General features: G+C 38.3%; 1 protein-coding gene across 1 annotated transcript in view; it reads right to left on the bottom strand.

The window, feature by feature from the left end:
* Positions 1 to 19339, bottom strand: part of ITGA9 (integrin subunit alpha 9) — a 584270-nt gene that overhangs the window by 432266 nt on the left and 132665 nt on the right. Inside the window, exons 13-14 of the mRNA XM_087713055.1 lie at positions 9498 to 9543; positions 3172 to 3326 (exon numbers count right to left, since the gene is read on the bottom strand). Of these exons, the coding sequence (XP_087569181.1) occupies positions 3172 to 3326; positions 9498 to 9543 (201 nt within the window). The remainder of the gene's footprint in view (positions 1 to 3171; positions 3327 to 9497; positions 9544 to 19339) is intronic.

Below are 19339 nucleotides of genomic sequence, written 5' to 3'. Positions count from 1 at the left end.
GCTTTTACGAAGCAGGTACAAGGTGAATCATGCAATGATCAAAGTGTCCCACAGCTGCTTGTGGTAATTATTATTATTTTAATATTTTTTTAATTTTTAATTTAAAACAAACACAACATCCTTCTTTACATGCTATAGAAAGTGTATCAGTTGGTTACAAAAAGATTTTCGTGCATCTCTTCCACAGTCAACAAACATAATTCATATTCACTCAAGCATTTTAACTCAAATATTTATACATGTTACCATCATATCTCCATTTTCATTTGACTATAATTGTTTATGCATCCTTCATCATAAAATATACCAAAATTTAATACATAACCACATACTGGCCTTTCAATTACTATTTCTAAAATCCTCCAAAACTAAATCCGTATGTCCTATTCTAGCTAAACATCCATAATATTTAATAACAAAGTTTTCTAATCCTCCTTTCCAATCACTGTTTAAAATTTACATCCAGTTTCCTTATGTTATACCCATATCTATATATACATATGCAGCATGACGACAAGCACAAATGGAAGGGAAAGATGGTGTCAGTGATGTTTTAAGTCACTTGAGAAAACAAGTAGAAATTTTATTTAATGCAAGATATGCAAAAGCCATAGGAATTTCTGAGTCTATCAAAGTCCCGTACTCCAAATTCTTGATGTACCCAGAAGACCTTTTTATGGTGGGCTTGCCCGATGGCATCCTACTCAGACGGCCCAACTGTTTTGGCATTGCAAAGCTAAAGAATTGTTATTCTTATCCCTCCTTTATTTGACTATATTCTGTATCATAACATTTCCCCCCCAATAATCAAAACTTTAACTGTATCTAACTTGATTCTTTTTTATTAACCTTTATATATAATCCAAAGGGATTTCTAATCTTCCTTACATAGGTACCATTAAATATTCATATCCAATTATACTCATCATAACACTACACACTGTATACATTAGTAACATTATCAATTATTTATTTAAACTATATCTATTGTCAGTAAATTTCACTAAGTTTAACTAGTTTTAAATTATATTCTTCCATTTATCAACCTGTATCTTTCCAATAGCAAAATAGTCTCATATCTTCTGTCATTTATGGTGCCAGTCCTCTAAATATTTCCTTAATCAACTTTGTATGGACTCCTCTTAGGAACTCCTTGCTTATAAGATCTCTCATGTAATCTAGATTCCCTTCTTCTGTTTCCTTAGTCAGCTTATCTTTGATTGTCAGTAGTGTTATCAATGCTATTGCTAATAAAATTTCTCTCTTTAAATCCATAGATTCTTTGTTTTTTTCTTCTTCTGTATCTTTCCCTCTGGGATAAATTTCCCCTCCATTTAATTCCTCTTTCAGTATTCCACTCTTTCCATTTTCAGAGACAAACCAATCACCATAAATATCAGCAAATATTCATTTTCCACTTCGATTTTTTGGGTTTTAATCACGTTTTGCATTTGATAAACATCTTCAACTTCTTCACCATATTTTGCTGTTATATGCGCTAAGTCTTCCAGCTTCTCTATCCTCTCATATATATTTGATAATTTCTGTATTTCTGAAAATATCTTTTGCAAGCTTAAAATTTCTGTTTACTTTTGAAATTGTGCCACTCTCTCCAGCTAACAAACACAGCTGCTCTAGCTTGGAAAGTTAATAAAAAATGTTTTGTTTTCACTTTTCTCTGGTTGAAGATATACTTCAAAGGGACATCTGTATGCTTCCCTTCTTATCACTCTCTATAACCAAGCAATGAGACCTTGTAGTGCCAAGCCAAAACAACCAGTTAAGAAAAAAAGGAGTTCCATTTCCAAAACACAAACCTTCCAGCCTCTGAGTAGCAGTGTTATTTTTGCAAATTTCCTTATTTCTTTTTGTATCTTTTTTGTATTTCAAGTTAAAAAAAAAGAGTCCAATTTTTAAATGGGTTAGAAGAACACCCACAGTAATTAAAGAGGAAAATTTTAAACCATAGGTTACAGAGAATAATAAAAGAAAAAATAGAAGAACACTTAATCCATTCATTTTAAAAGGCTTGCATAAATTACATCCATGAAGATAGCATTTAAAAAGTAAGATAACCACTGTCCAAAACCATTCCCAATTTAATTCCGCTGCTTGATTCTTCTGTTCTCCAATTTAAATTAATTTTAAGTTTTTTATAGGCAGTCTCTTTTTAAAACAGTAAAAGTTCCTCACCAGCTGGAAACACTTTCCCTTTCCGTATCCTCCTGTTTTGGAGCCGCCCCAACTTCGTCAACCTTGGCTGGATTTTTTGTCACCGGCTTGAAGAACTTCTCTTGCATCGATCAGGGACTTTGCAATGTCCCTGAGGTCAGCAAGACATATTCTTCCTGTTCACTGTCTCTTCGGGAAGGTTTAGGTCCAATTGGACCTCCCAGTGGTAAAAGTATCAGCTGCGGTCTTGGAGCATCGAGACCACACGTCTGTATCATCGTGATGTTGGCTCCTCCTTCCGTGATAATTATATTATTGGAACCAACCCAATAAGCTGAGGTCTTAATTCAAACCAGTAGTTTGTCTGTCTAATAACCAATAGTTTGTCTGATAGCCAGTAGTTTGCCTGATAGTTATAGACAAATTTAACTCCTCATAAATATCAGCCTTAAATTGGAGATTGAAGTTCACTGATATTGATCCATTGTTTTCACTTAATATTGAGACTTTAAAGGAAAAATGTGATAATTAAAAAGTGTCTGATCTGTATAGATAAGTAAAGTACCCCAGCTCAGGTTACTGAATGAAGTACTTAAAACAACAAATTATTTGCTAATTCTCTTAAATATTACACACTTCAGAGCTAGCAAGATTTGATGCTCTCTCATCAGCTCTCTTATAAAGAAGATATGACAAAATACCACTGATTTAATGTAAGTAGCTTATGATATGGGTATCATTTTTACCACAATACTCTGACTAAATATAATAATGTGGTGAAGGTTTCCAAAATGCTCAGACCCCTCTGCTTAAACATATCTCAAAAGGTATAATATGTAGATGAGTTATTATATAAATCAGGCATGAAGGCAATAATGTGCTCCTCTTCCTGAATTAACCACAGTATTTTTAAATAACCAGTTACTGAGCATTCTTCTTAGCATAGGAATATTGGTTTAGAATTGATAAAAAGTAATAGATATCAAGACAGTAGCTCACCTATCAGTCCTGGAACCTGTTTGCCTTTGAAACTAAAGCAAGCAGTGATATTCAGACAATTCACTTGTTGTAAGCCATCATGACACTGAGGAGCTGTGATGTCAATGGATGCTGGCAGGAAAATTGAAATATCCAATGTAATGACAGGTCGTGATCTTAAAACAGTAAGAAAAAAAGAAACACTGCATTATTTTTCATATTATCATAGATCTTTTTAAGTTTAGGGGAAAGTAGCTCCTATTTAATTAACTTAAGAGAACTCTTAAACTTGCTTAGGATATCACCTTTAATACTAGTCCTGGAAATAATAAGTTATTCCCCAAATATTCCAACCCCAAAGGAAATACTTTTCCTATAATAATCAAAAGTGGAGGAGGAGGAGGGAAGGGTAGGACAGGACTTTGGATACACTAGTACCATTAAGATGCATTACTGGAATAAGAAAAATTCAAATAAAGTAGTAAGCTTTTCTATTAGATATTTAATAATTATAGGTGAAAAGTAAAGGTAAATGAGTCCTTCTGGATTTTACTCCATTAGTCGTTGCTGACTATAGATGGTGGGGTTCATCACCATTTCAAGACCATTGAACCAGCGCTGTCCAAAGACATTTCTGGATCATGTGACCAGCATGATATCCTGGAACATTATCTTCCCACCAAATTGGTACCTATTTATCTACCCACATTTGCATGCAGGAGCTGGCGCCAGGACAGGAACTCACCCTGTCGCATGGTGCTTGGTTCTCAAACATGCACTGCTGGCCAACAAGCCCAGCATTTCAACTATTGACCCAGACTTCCCAGTAATTATAGGACAAATGAAAAAATACCCATACGGAAACATAGTTCATGCTAGCCAAATAAAAACTACCCTAGAAGCCCAAAGAATTAAATTATGCTAAAACATATGAAGAACAGTTACAGGCATTGTGTATGTATAGTGTAATGAAAATAAAGGGCTTGGAGTGTCATGCTAGCAGTATTCCAATATTTAACATCTACCACAAAGAAAAACAGGTGTTGAATCAACAGATGTTGATTCTCCATTTTCACACCTGAAGGAAGAACAAAAAGCAATGGATGAAAACCAATCAAGAAGAGAACCAACCTAGAATTAAAGAAAAAAATCCTGACAGTAAGAATAATAAATCAGTGGAATGACTTGCTTCCAGAAGTTGTGGGTGCTCCAATACTCGAACTTTTTAAGAAGAGATTGGACCGCTATTTGTCTGAAATGTTATAGGATTTCCTCACTGAGCAGGGAGTTGGACTAGAATACCCTCAAGATTCCTTCCAACTCTGTTTTATTCTGTTAATTACATGCAATGGTTCTAAAAGTGATTAAGAGAGATCAGACAGATTCATCTGAAGGAATAAAACTATAATCCAGGACCAGAAAATCCAATCATATTCAAGCAATTGCTCTTCTCAAAACACATTTACTTTTTTTGAAATGAAATATTATCTCAATGTTTCACTATAATTTATTACTATGCCATATAGTAATAATACTAGTATTATTTTGAGAGAGAAATATGTTACTTTTTGCTAACTAGAAACTGTTGTAGGTTTTTTCACTTCTGCTTTTCTGAGAATAAGATGGTTACATTCATATTAAATTCTTAAATTCAACAGTGATTCCTTTTTCCATATGGAGCCATTCAGTGAGTTTCACATTACAGATAGTCCTCAAGGTATGACAGATCAATTAATGACCATTTGAAGTTCAACAGATGCCCCAAAACTACATACAACCTTGTTTCAAAGTTACAAGAGTCCTCTCAGTCATTTGCCCTTGGGCAGCGCACCCCACCTCTCTCCCCCTCCCATCCCCCCTGTACTTGGGCCTCTTCCCCATGCCTCCTGGCAGTCAGACAGACAAAAAAAAGCTTTCCAAAGCTTTCCTAACTCGTTGCTCCCTTTAGAGTCCAATTCATTTAACATTTGTCATGTCTTCCAAATGTAATGGACAGACTCCATTGCAGTCGTAACTGACCTATCTGTAATCAGCTGCATAGTCACTACATACATAAAATCATGTACATAAATATGAGCATAAAATCACAAGTACCGTGATTTCTATAACTGGTAATAGATTAATCAATTGCTTGTTTAAAATTTATAGTATGCACTAAGAACTGTTGCCTGTGGTATGCCTTTTAAGGAAATATAACCAAAGATTTGCTTCATTCATTTCACTTAATTTGAAATGAAATGATTGTGAGAGAGCTGATATCGATTCCTATTTTTTTTAAATGCAGGATTGGATCAGCATATTACATTGAAAAGATTTGGGAATGGGAACCACCTGAACAAGGGCAACAAAAGAAAAAAATACCAATGGCAAAATTGATATTTTTGCAACATTATTTTAAAGTTAATTACAAAAATTCTTCATCAACAATATAAACAGCTTCAAAAAGAAACACAGTATAACCAGCTGGCACAGGGATATCCATCTAACCTATGACCCCAACTTCAGGACATATTGCTTGCTGTTCAGCAAATCAACACCTATTCTTGCATCCCAGTTTTGGGGTATTATCTCTTGCTGCCTCTCCTTTCCTTTCTCATGCTTCAATCTGCCCAAAATTTCACTCAACACTTTAAATGTCTATCCATCTGTAACAGGACACAGTTGTTTCCTGAATTATACATATTCGTCTCTCTTTCCATACCAAGTTAGGCTAGAATAGCAAAGCACACAAATTCACACACACACTTGTACAATCCCAATAGTAACATTTTATGAGACAAAATATTTATATTTTTGTAGCTTTCTATCTTGCCTTCAAACTTTTTTTAAAAAAACAGGGAGCTATATATAAGCTTGCAAACTGAAAGAATAAGAGACATGAGGCATTAGAATATAGGACAAAATGTGAGAGAATTACCAGTTTTTCAAGGTCATAATCAGGTGAGGAGTCATATATGAATATTATTCTCAAATTGTCAACTTTTTGCCTCCATGAAGCATATGCTTATATGAATATGATGGAACAGGATGAATATATAAATTTGTTACCCCATTAAGCATTTTGCTTAAAGTAGTGAAGGCTGATGTGCTGATTTTAGTATTCATTCAGGGCACTATTATTTGTAAAATTGAGTAAAGAATTTTCATCACAATTGCTGATCAAAACAAAATTATGCTGATCTCATAAAAAGAGAGGGAATTCTTGATGATTCTCTTTAACTCCATCTTCTCTTTCTTCTCTTTCTAGAAATTACATGTCCACATAAAAGCAACACTATGGCCTAAAGACATTTAAAGAACATGTCAATATTGGTTTATTAGATAAATAAGATTTATTCGATATATATCCTTCCTTCCATTCAGGATATCTTGCCAATCGTACGTGACAGTCCTTTCTCTCCTCCCCCGACAGAAACAAATTCATAAATTGGGTTGGTCTGTGAGAGGCTGACCACTCCAATTATCCATTGAGCTTCCAGGCTGAGGGCAAACTTACATTTAGATTTCTTACTCCTGGTCCTCACTGATTCTCTAATATTTATGACTAAGCTGTATCACATTATGTCTTAATAAAGTTTATTTTTTTTTAACTTTATATGAAGTATAATGTAAAATACACTATATTGCCAAAAGTATTCGCTCAGCCATCCAAATAATCAGATTCAGTTGTGAGAGAATACTTTTGGCAATATAGTGTAATTACAAAAATGACACTAATTGATCTAGGTCAGTGATGGCGAACCTATGACACGCGTGTCAGTGCTGACACGCGTAGCCATTTGGGGTGACACGCACAGGATTTCATGCGATTCATCCTCGGCTCCTGCACGGCCGCCGAGGATGAAAGAATCTGTGCTGGAGGAACGGGGGAGGCGGGACGTGTGATCTCCCCCGCCCACACTCACTTACTGTATCGCCGCCGCCCCTTTCTGAGCGCAGGGGCTGCTGGTAAGGCGTGCGTGCCGTGCGCACACACGTCATCAGCGCGGCGAGGGAGGACCCGCAGGAGAGGAGCGCGGGAACAGTGCGCGCCTCTCTCCAGTCAGGCCGGCACAGAGAGTCTACTCCTGGTTAGTTAAAGAATTCGCCCTCCCCCTCACTTATCTCAGTTCACGGCAGGGCTGTGGAGTCTGCTGCTTCCAGCTCCACGTCCTCATCAACATGCCGCTCCGGCCCGCCCCCGCTATGAATATTCATATTCTTCACCCTCGCGTCACTAGGAATATTCATAGCAGGGGCGGGCTGGAGCGGCATGTTGATGAGGACGTGGAGCTGGAAGCAGCCGACTCCACAGCCCTGGTTCACGGCACCCCAAACAAGTTCAATAATATCAAGGGCAACGTACGAAATCGACTGATGAACAAAGAAGTTACTAAGCAGGTATGTTAAATAATTTGTTTTTGGTTTATTAAATACAATTATATATTGCAATTATACATTTTTGTAGTTTAAACTATAAATTGCGCAAAATTATGTTTTTGTCGAAGTGACACACAACGTGAGTTATGCTCGATTTTTTGCCGATTTTTGACATACCACGCCAAAAAGGTTGCCCATCACTGATCTAGGTAATGCATATTTAATGAGCAATTAAGAATTACAAATACCACATCATGCAGGTTTTACTATGTTAAACTTAACCTATTAAGCAAACTCTTTTCCCATTTACCTAATATCTACTTAAGCTTAACTCTCTTGGGATAGGGGATATCAAAAAACTGAGGCCCCATTTATTTTAGGGAAATACAAAGTCCACATCATGTAGAAATAAAACACTCATTTAAGAAAAGACCCAATCCACAGACTGTAATAGCTTGTACAGAACAAGTATAATGTTTTTGATTTATTCAATTGGTTCCCTTTATCCAGTTTTTGAATTTGCAGGATCATGTTTTAATTGATATTTATGCAGAAATATTAAATATTCAAACAAGATTGCAAACTTTTAAGCTCTATTATTTATATAAATATGACCAAATTTATGAAATTGCTTGCCATGGAAAAGTGTCAAAAATGAGAAACTGCATGTCTGAAATGTTTAAACAGATCAAGACATGACAATCAGTGGATGTTGGACATGCCCAGGGAAAAAATGTCACTTCATTTTTTCCCAGCATTATCAATCTACTTTAATTATTTTCTGGCCATGTAACTACAGCTGTTTCCTCTAATCAAGTGATGGTGAAAAGGTCACATGTGCACATGCACTTGTCAGGGTCACGCTCCTCAAAAGCCATGTGTGGATTCTAGCACACATGCACACTTGAGGATTAACTGGCCAGCACGCATGCACAAGCCAATGTTTGGCACTGCGCATTGTTCAAAGGGATTGTGCTCTGGAAAAGCTGAATTTCTGGTTCTGATGCACATCCGCACCCAACAATCAGCTGTGTGGCACACATGTGCATACCGTATTCAGCACTGCCACATGTGTGAACAACAGCTGATCATTGTGTGAACATGCACGCCAGAAACCCAGAATAGTAAAGGCAAGACTAGACATGCCAGGTGACATAGCTTCACATGCCGCTTTGGGCATGTATGCCATAGGTTCGCCATTCATGGCTCTAATCAATGGACACATATTATATTTTGTTTGTTTGTTTGTTTTAGAAAAAGATAATTGCTGCCTTTCCTAATTCTGCAGTTTCAAACCATCCATTTAGACAAAATTGCATGGTCTTTAAACAGTTGTTTTAAAGAAATGCCTCAACAGAAATAGCTTTATTCGTTATATTTCTTCGATAACTTCTTATGCGCTACCACCAGAGGTATTAACAAGCTGTAACAAGCAGGATATTAGAATATTAAGTATGAAAAGCCTTTCTTATAGAAAACCAATACAAAACTTTCAGATGAGAATTCTCTTGTACAAGCCTTCTGCCTTGCTCAGAAAATTTAAAGGAGAGTCAGATGATGTCACTTCCAGGATAGTATTTTCCTATCATTGCTTTTACTTTTTTCTTCTCACTAAAAGTCCATTAAAAGGAAAGAGACAGAGAGAGGGATGGACATACAGGCAATAAATGTACAGTACTTCTTACTTGGAATATTAGAAGCTGTCAGCCTGGAACATATGAACCCACTCATGTTTCTTGAGCTATTGTTATTTGCACACTATGATGTACTAGTACCACTGTCTTAACCTTTTTGAGAGCGAAAATATTAATAAACAATTGCTATTATCAGCTTCCCATTGTTTATGCAAGCAGTAACAAATGTCATTACTTTTGGAATTCAGTTTGAAAATGTAATTATGGATATAGCGCTTAGGAGAAGTTTGTTTCTTCTAAAGCCAAGCAGGGGACAGCAAGTACTATAAAAGAAGCAAGATAAAGAGCACTCACCTTAGAAGAACTACATTGTTTGACATAAAGGCGCCAACTGTCACATCTAGGAAAAAAAGTTTATAGCATTTAGAACAAGCATGATTCCTGGCCCCCACAAATTCAAATAAATAAAAGCAATTCAATGTTTATCAAGATCTTCTCCTGAAATAAAATTTTCCAGGATAATACATTCCTGAGCATTCTTCTTATATCAATATGTAAGACACAGGGGTGGGTTTCAATTTTTTTACTACTGATTCTGTGGGCGTGGCTAGATGGGAGGCATGTGACTGAGTGGGCATGGTCAGCTTGATGCTGTCAAAGAAGCCTGATTTTCTGTGCTGCCCGCAACTCTCAGAGGAAGGAGGTAGGAAAGCAAGCTGTGGGTGACATCTCTGCCTCCTTCCTCCAAGAGCTAACTTTGGGGATGGCCAGTATTCTTGAGGGTGACTGGGTGGACAAGGGCTGAGGTGACACAGCTCAGCTAACAATAACAAAATCCGTTTAGTGGATTACAACCAGTAACTCAGGCTACGAACAGCAAACGGCAACAAGAGAATGAACCTCTGTTGAACAGCGCTTTATATAGGAGCGGCTGTCAAATGGCAACCAATCAGCGACATGTATTCTCCCGCTTAATCTGCCGACAGCTCAGCCAATCAGAAATGTCCTATGCGTGGGCACGTCTGTGAGACAGTGGATACAACACTCTTTCCCTCCAGATGGCGCATGCATATTCTTGTAGGTAAGCTGGGCACCTGCGCAGTTGTCCCGATTGTCTCAGCCCTGGCACAGCTTCAACAACAGCAGGAGTTTATTCGGCTGGAGTTTGTTCGGCTGTCGGAGGAACTTCCCGCGGCCAAGTGGGATCGTTGGCAAAGGATGGTGGCTCGAACTGTGGATCTTCTAAAGAAGGTGAGTCCTGCACTCCGGCTGCCGGGGAAATTAGTGGCTCGTTGTGTGGTGGAAGGTTGTCGGGAACGGATGATGGAATTTCCACTGGGTTTTGTGGCATGTCGGCTGGCTGGGGACTGAACGGGTTCAGTCGGCGCCTCCTTAGCTGATTAATGTGGCGGTGCCACACTTGTCTGTCCTCTAAGCTAATCTTGTAAGAACAGGGTCCAGTTATTTCAATTATGTGCTCTGGTAGCCATTTAGGGTCAGCCCTGTAGTTCTGTGCATAAACCAGGTCCCCAGATTTAAATTCCCTGGCACTGTTGTCAAAGTCCAAAGGTTTAGACATGGCATAGTTCGGGTGCAGTCTGTCGAGGTCAGTGCGGAGATTTCAGTCCATCAGTAATTCTGCAGGACTCTGGCTGGTTAATGGGCAGGGGCTTGAGTGCTGGGCTAACAGGTACTTGTCTACTCTCCCCCCCCCCACTCTCCTGGGCCAAATTTTGTAAGTGTTTCTTTCAGTGACCACACGGCCCGTTCCGCCAAGCCATTACCCGTGGGGTGGAATCGTGCCACCTGAGCATGGCGAATGCCATGCTCGGCCAAATACATCTGAAAATGGGTGGAGGTTAACTGTGGCCCATTATCAGAGACAACTACGCCAGGATACCCATGTGTCACAAAAAGTTTCAGCAGGACCCTGATGACCACCTCTGATGTGGTCAATGCGATAAGAGCGACTCCCACCCATTTTGAATATGCATCAACCACTACAGAAAAGTTTGCCCATAGAACAGGCCAGCAAAATCCAAATGGATTTGTGACCAAGGGGCCTTTGAGCTTTCCCATTTTTTAACTAGGGCAGCCATAGTTAAATGGTTAAACTCAGCCCATGAGTTCTGACATTGCTGGCAGGCAGCAATCCAGTTCGCTATATCCTGATTGAGCCTGTCCACCATACGTAGCTCCTACCTAAAGCCTTCATTCTGACCATGCCTGAATGGCCATCATTTAGGGTAGCCAGAATGGGCTCTTGCAACCCTTGGGGAATGACCACCCGATTTCTCCACAGGAGGCATTCCCCATGTGTTGAGAACTCATGCTGTTGGTTGCGATACGACCGAAATCCCAGCGGAACTGGATATAATGGCCAGCCTCGCATAACCCAATCGAGCACTGGGGACAATGTTTTCTCCCGTGCTGAATGACAGGCTATGTCTATGGCGAAGATGGGAAAAGACAGCTCCTCTATTAACATTACAACAGTTGCCGGGAAGGATCTGTTTCCTGAGTTGGCAGTGGATAGTGACTAAGTGCATCAGCATGCCCTAAGTTCTTCCTTGGCCAGTAGATTAATTGAAATTGTAAGCTGCTAAAAACTCGGTCCAACATAACCTTCTTGGTGACAAAATCTGGGGGGTCTGTTTGTCCCTGGTCAGTATGCCCAATAGGGACTTATGGTCTGTCACCAATTGAAAAAAAATGGCCATAGAGGTACTCATGAAACCTCTTTACTCCAGCAACAATGGCCAGAGCCTCTTCATCTGTCTGACTGTAGTTCCGTTCTGCAGCAGATAGACTATTTGAGTAATAAGCTAAAGGAGCCTCTGTCCCATTGGGCATTACATGGCTCAACACTGCTCCTATCCCAAAAGGGGAAGTGTCACAGGCCCGTGTGAGTGGTAAGCGATCACTATACTGTACCAAAAGTGCATTAGATGTTAGCAGTGCTTTTATAGATGCAAAAGCGTGAGCCTCCTAGGTTCCCCGCTTCCATGTTGCATTATTGTCCAGCAAGCGATGGAGTGGCTCAGCCACAGAGGCCTTATGTGGCAAAAAGGCAGAATAGAAGTTCAACAACCCCAAGAAAGCCTGCAACTCCACTTAGGCATGGGGGCTTTCCTAATGGGCTTCCATTTTAGATGGAGTTGGATGCAGGCCCTTCTCATCTATTAAGTAGCCTAAAAATTCCACCTGGGAAACCCCCCGTTTTACATTTGGCTAGTTTCAGATTTAGCCCCACTTTGCGAAATTGTGTTAAAACTAAACACAATTTGTGGACTTCCGGTGGGGGAGGGGGCTGCCTGAGGGAGCTTGTTCTTAACAGCTCCTGATTCTCGGTTGCATTAAACTGTCTGAACAGCAATTCAGACAGTAAACAAGCTGTTTGGGCTTAGAAGAACAAGGTGAGATAATTGTGCTGGGGCAGCGTACCAACTAACTTTCCCAGACCATAAATTTGGGAGGGGAGGAAGGGCACCCGACAGCAGAATTCTCTCCGTGCCAAGAATCCTGCTTCTTTTATTCGCAGCACAAAGGCATCCACCCATCCTCAGCACAAAATCTAATCTACTGAATCCAGAATGAGCAGAGCCTATACACGCGAACTTTTAATTGTATGTATTAATCCTTAGCTTCATTTTTACAAGAATTCCTTCTGATAACTTACTTGTTAAAGAGATATACAAAATGGCGCAGAGCAGCTTCGTAGTACTGGTCGGACTTTGAATTCCTACGGAGCTTAAAACTTCAAAGAAAAGGAAGTGATTTATTACTAAACTAAACAGCAATTGCTGTACAATCGGCCAGCATAGTTTTATTAATTGGCTGAAGAAGATTAAACTTGGAATGGCTTCTAGGCAGAAGGTTCCCCTCCTTCTTCTAATGTTTCAAAAAGTGCGGGAAGCTCCCCCGCTCCTGGTATGAAATTACAGTCATTACTCCCCCCCAATTGTTGCAGGGGAGCCGTTAACAAAAGAAAATTTTCAGAAAGAACTGGCTGAAGCTTTTAAAAATCACGCAGTTGCTATGGAAACAAAAATTAAGGAGGAGATATCTGTCGCTCATAAAGAACTGTCTGATAAACTTGAGACTTGGGTTCAGAAAATCAGGGACGACATGTTGGGGTTTTTTAATTTGCTATCAGAATATGTCTCTGGAATTGAAGATAGATTAGAAGATATTAGTGATGCCAATATTAACTTGGCTGAAAAAGAAATTATTATGTTACAGTATAGACAAATGGAATTTGCATTAAAAATAAGAGGTTTACATGAAAACAACCAGGAAAATTTGAAACAGATTCTCTCAGAAGCCTTCGATAATCTGATGGGAAGTCCAGGTGGGAATTTTGAATGGCAAATTGAAAAGGTTTATCATGTTAACTCCTGGCTTGCCAGACAGAAGCAACTGTGGTATACTTTGCTACAAGAGACATGAGAAATATGATATTGCAAGAGTCTTACAAAACCAAGCTTCAAATTGGGGGTCAGAAGGTGACTGTTTTGAAGGAGATACCACCTCAAATGCTAAGATCTAGGAAAGACTATGCTTTTTTAGTTGAAGAGCTTAAAAATCGTCAGCTACAGTTCAGATGGGATGCACCAGTCGGTCTAGCACTCATTTATCAGGGGCAAAGATACCGTCTTAATTCAATATGGAAGGCCCGAGACTTTTACAACAATATATTGAAGGCTGGACATTCCGCCCCACCTGGACTTAGAGAAAGAGAACAAGAAGGACAAGATAGACAGCAAACTACACAAGTATCAACAAGGTTTGATCAACTTTCTCTCTCAGAAGTACAAGGAGCCGAAGAACAAAGACAAACCCGTGTGATTACCAGATGAATGGACCAAGAATTAAAGAAGCAACAATCACAACAAACACCTGTTACCGGTCAAGATGCTACAGGTACCAGTTTAGAAGCAGTGGGAGGAGCCAGACCAAAGATTAAATTCCAGGATGTCCAGATGGTTCTAAAAAAGCTTCAGGGAGCCAAAGATGACAACTAAGTTCCTAATGTGGAACGTTAATGGATTAAATTCCCCACAGAAAAGGAAGAAAATAAATCACTATCTTAAACAGTTCAAGAATGATATAATTTGTCTGCAAGAAACTCACATTAGATCAACTGATCAAAAATACTTGATTAATACAAGACTTGGACAACTGCTTCAGAGAAGAAAAATGGTATAGTTATCTACTTAAGGAAGGATATGAAAGCTGAATTAATTGAAGCAGACCCCCAAGGAAGATACATTGCAATAGATTTGGTACTAGAAGGGAAAAGGACATTGCTACTGGGAATATATGCTCCCAACCAACAACAAGACAGATTTTATAAAAAGCTCCATGCTAAATTAGTACAGTGGGATTATAGGTCCTGCATACTACTGGGTGACTGGAACGGTGTTATGGATACCAAGAAAGATAAGAAGGCTTCCTGACCAAATACTCAAATGCGAGCGAAACTACCTAGGTCCTTTTTTGATATGATAGATGATTTTGAACTGAGAGATATTTGGCGAGAAAGAAATGCAGAAGAATACAATTTTACCTTCTTTTCTGATAGACACCAATCCTTTTCTAGAATTGATTTCATACTAACTACCAATGATTTGCTTTCTAGGGTAAAAAGACAAAGATATGTGCCAGAGTTTTATCAGATCATAATCCGGTTTGGATGGAGTTGGGAGGTGTGATGCAAGCAAGAAGGTCTGAAGACCGGAGATTGAATGAAAATTTATTTAGATATGAGAAATATATTAATGAATGTAAAAAATTATTAACATAATTCTTTGCATTTAATATGAATAAGGGTACATCTATGGAAATAGTATGGGATGCAAGTAAAGCGTATATGAGAGGAGCTTTGATAAATCTAAATAGACTACATAGTCACAAACGGGGAAAAGCGAACTGAACTAGAAGATGAAATTAGGAAGAAAGAGCAAGAGTTAATTTTAAAACCAGGAGATAAAAAGATTAAAGAAGCAATTACCTTATTAAAAGACCAATTTAATATGCTGATGTCAGACCAGGTAGCTACCAGTCTGTTATATGCAAAACATAACACTTTCTGTAATGCAAATAAATCTGGTAGGTGGTTAGCATATCTGATTAGGAAAAAACAAAAAACTCATAACGTAGCGAAATTACACTACAGAAGGAAAGAAATGTACCAACAGGATGAGATTCAAAAGGTCTTTCGTGAATTCTTTATAGCATTGTACAAGGGCGATAAAAATTCAAGGTCTAGATATAGAGAGATACCTAGATAAAGAAAAAATACTCATAGTTAAAGCTGAGCAGAGGGAGAGATTGAATCAACCAATAACTTCAGGGGAAATTCTACAGGTAATCAAACAGTTAAAGGCAGGGAAGGCACCGGGTACAGATGGCTTGACAGCGGTTTATTATGAAAATCTTCAACTAGAAATGGTAGAACCTCTTAAGGTATTATTTAATAAGATTCAAATGGAAGGCAAGGTACCCCCATCTTGGAAGACAGCTTTTATATCCCTGATACCCAAAGAAGATCAAGGTATTACCCAATCAAAAAATTATAGATCTATATCATTACTTAATGTAGATTATAAAATCTTTACCAAAATACTAGCAAATAGGTTAATGTTGGTTATTCAACAATTGATTTATAATGATCAAACAGGTTTTATTCAAGGGAGACAAATGAGAAGTAATGTAAGATTAATTGTTAATAGACTAGAATATTTGGGAAAGAATAACCAAATCCCTGCTGTGCTCATATTTCTAGACACTGAGAAAGCCTTTGACCGAGTCAATTGGCAATTCCTGATGAAAATATTGCAAAAAATGCAAATAGGAGAACATTTCTTACAATCAAAGCAATATATCAACAACAAAGAGCTCAAATTATAGTTAATGGAAGTTTAACAGATTCTTTTCAAATTGAAAAAGGTACAAGACAGGATTGTCTCTTGTCCCCATTATTGTTTATCATAACTTTGGAAAAACTGTTGAATAAAATACGGGGCTCGGAGGGCTTACAGGGAATTAAGATTAGGCAGCAAGAATATAGAGTACCTGCTTTTGCAGATGATTTGGTTATAATATTAACCCAACAGCTGGAATCTAGTAAGGTCTTAATGAATATGATTAATCAATATGGTCAAGTGTCAGCATTTAAAATAAATTTAGGGAAAACAAAGATATTAGCTACAAATATGAATACTAAACAAAAGGAAGACCTAGAAGGAATGACAGGATGTGAAATAGTTAAAAAGGTCAAATACCTAGGAATTCATATCTCAATCTCAAATGGGAAGCTTTACAAGTATAATTATGAACCACTTTGGCACAGTATACAGACAGAGATGAAAAAATGGGAGAAATTACAGTTATCTTTGCTGGGAAGAATAGCAGCAGTGAAAATGAATATTTTACCTAAATTCTTATTTCTTTTCCAAATGCTACCAATACTTAAAAAAGATGTGAACCTGCTAGAATGGCAGAAGGGTATTAATAAATTTGTATGGGCAGAGAAGAAGCCGAAAGTAAAACTAAAAATAATGCAAGATGTGCGTGAGAGGGGAGATTTGAAATTACCCAATTTAAAATTATACTATGACGCAGTAGCTTTATCTGTAATTAGTGATTGGATTAACAAATGATAGAATACTTAATATCGAGGGGCATGATTTGATATATGGCTGGCATGCTTACTTGCTATATAACAAAAAAGTAGACAAGAATTTTAAAAGTCATATTTTAAGGAATGCTCTACTGCGGGTCTGGAAAAAATATCATTACAAATTAAATGATAAGATACCCATGTGGGCAATTCCTAGACATGCAATAGAAAATATGAACATAGTACAAAATCAGGATATAATTACTTATAGACAGCTTCTTACCCTAGAAAGAGGTGTATTACAACTAAAATCCTTGGATGAATTAAAAGAGGAAAAGGTAATCCAAACATGGTTCCAGTATGGACAGCTACAGGCCAGGTGGAAAATAGATTAAAAAAATGGTTTTATGCAAGTCGAGGATAATTTACTTAAACAAATAAGAGATAAAAGTTTAATGCATATAAAAAGACTATATAATGTATTAATACAGATGGACTCTGAAACAGAATTAGTTAAAGACTGTATGATAAAGTGGGCTCAAAATATTGAAGAACCAATAATGCTGGATACATGGGAAAGGATTTGGGTAAGAAACGTAAAATTTACACAAGCCCAAAACTTGAGAGAAAACTTTTACAAGATGTTTTATAGATGGCATTTAGATCCTAAAAAGTTGGCTTCTATGTATCCGAATTTACAACCTAAGTGTTGGAGATGTGATTCTAGGGACGCTACATATTTTCATATATGGTGGACCTGCAAAAAGGTTAAGGCATTCTGGATAAAAATATAGTGGATTATGCAAAATGTTCTTTAAAAAAGGATAAAGTTTACCCCTCAGTTATTTTTGTTAGGTATAATTACTGACTGTACAGCTGTAGAGATTAATTTGATTTTGCACTTGATAACTGCAGCTAGATTGTTGGTGGCACAATACTGGAAGAAGGAAGATTTTATCCAAGAATGGACATTGAAAGTCACAAACCTAGCCGAGATGGCTAAAATATCTACATATCTTAAGGACTACACAAACGAGAGATATAAACGAGACTGGAAAATATGGATTGATTATACTCAAAATAAATATGGGACTAAGAAATTTTAGATAGCGTATGATTAAGATTAGGAAGGATATAAATTGTTTAGTGTTAGTCTAGCAAGGAGAAGCTGTTCAATTTAAAGATGTTATTAATTTCTTATTCTTTTTCCAAATATATTTTAAACTGTTTTTGTTAAAGATTTATACCGTGTATTGGTTCTGGGAAGTCAGGGGAGGGAAGGTTGGCGGGGCTGGGGGGGGAGGGAGGGAAGTATATTAGGCTTGAGGAGGGGTGTTAGGTTTTAAAATAATATGATTGTACATGTATACTGTTTCTTCTTATTTTCTCTTTAGAACTAAGGTATGTTATGTATATTGAAATGGAAGTATAAATACCATCAACACAGAATGGAGTTTGATCAGAAGCTGAAATACACCAAGTGAATGAGAGGAAGAGTGGGAAGTAGAGGAGAGAAGAAAGATAGGAAGAGAGGGATAGGAGAGAGGGCAAGGGGGGGAGGATGAGGAGAATAAGGAGGAGTGGAAAGAGAAGAGAGGAGAAGGAGAAAGGAAGGAGAAGTAGAGTAGAAAAGGGTGAAGGAGGGAAGAAAGGAAGTAGGGAGGAGGAGGAGACAGGCAGAAGAAAGAGGTGGATAAGGCATAAACAGGGTGCATGGAGAGCGGAGGAGCCAATAATTGGTTTTCGTTTTTTTTATTTTTCTTATTTCTTTTTTTTTTCTGGGAGTTGATGGCAAGACGAACTGATGTAATTAATAATTAGTACAATATGATATTGGCTATGTAATAGTATACATGTGATTATATGTTATGAAAATGGAAAATAAAAAAGTTTTGCTTAAAAAAAAACTAAACACAATTTATGGAGGTCAGCTTGATGTTTAGCCGCAATTAACACATCATCAAAATAGGGTACAACCCCAGGAATGCCGTGGAGCAGACGCTCCATCAAACTCTGAAAAATCCTGGCTGGGAGTGCTCCAGGTCAGCTCTGCCACCCTGACCGTGTCCAGGAGAGTGCTGGGTCAGTCAGCAGCCCATGCTCCGCCCCCACATATCTTTATAAACAGAAATTAACCACCTTCTTTTAAACTTTCCATTTCAATAAGAATTTTTCTAAAACTTCTTAAATTCTCATTAAAAGATGATGGTTAATTTGTGTTTATAAATTGGCGACCATTTGGGAAAGCATCCCAGGGAGCTGAGTGGATCAATTGCGGCTTCGCAGATTGAAAGGGAAGCACCAGGCACCACCTCCCCTTCTCACCGCCCCCCCACGCCCTGTCTGGAATGGTCATATGGCATAGACCCATGGGCTGCTGACTGACCCAGCGCCTTCCCAGATGTGGCCACAGCTACGGGGCTGCCCCAAAGGATCTCCTGGCTGGGAAGGGGCACCAAGAGAAAGCAGGGCCACCAAAGGCCCAACTGCAGCCAGTAACGGGGTGGCAACAGGGTGTGAAGGAGTGAACACCCAGCAGAGCCGGGAGCGTGCCCAGGTCGGTGGGATGGCA

Source organism: Thamnophis sirtalis, unplaced genomic scaffold, assembly GCF_051295495.1.
Source record: "Thamnophis sirtalis isolate CommonGarterSnake01/CBP01778 unplaced genomic scaffold, rThaSir2_p1.2 scaffold_4, whole genome shotgun sequence".
NCBI lineage: Eukaryota > Metazoa > Chordata > Lepidosauria > Squamata > Natricidae > Thamnophis > Thamnophis sirtalis.
The sequence above is the reverse complement of the archived record's forward strand: the minus strand, read 5'-3'. Positions and strand labels throughout refer to the sequence as shown.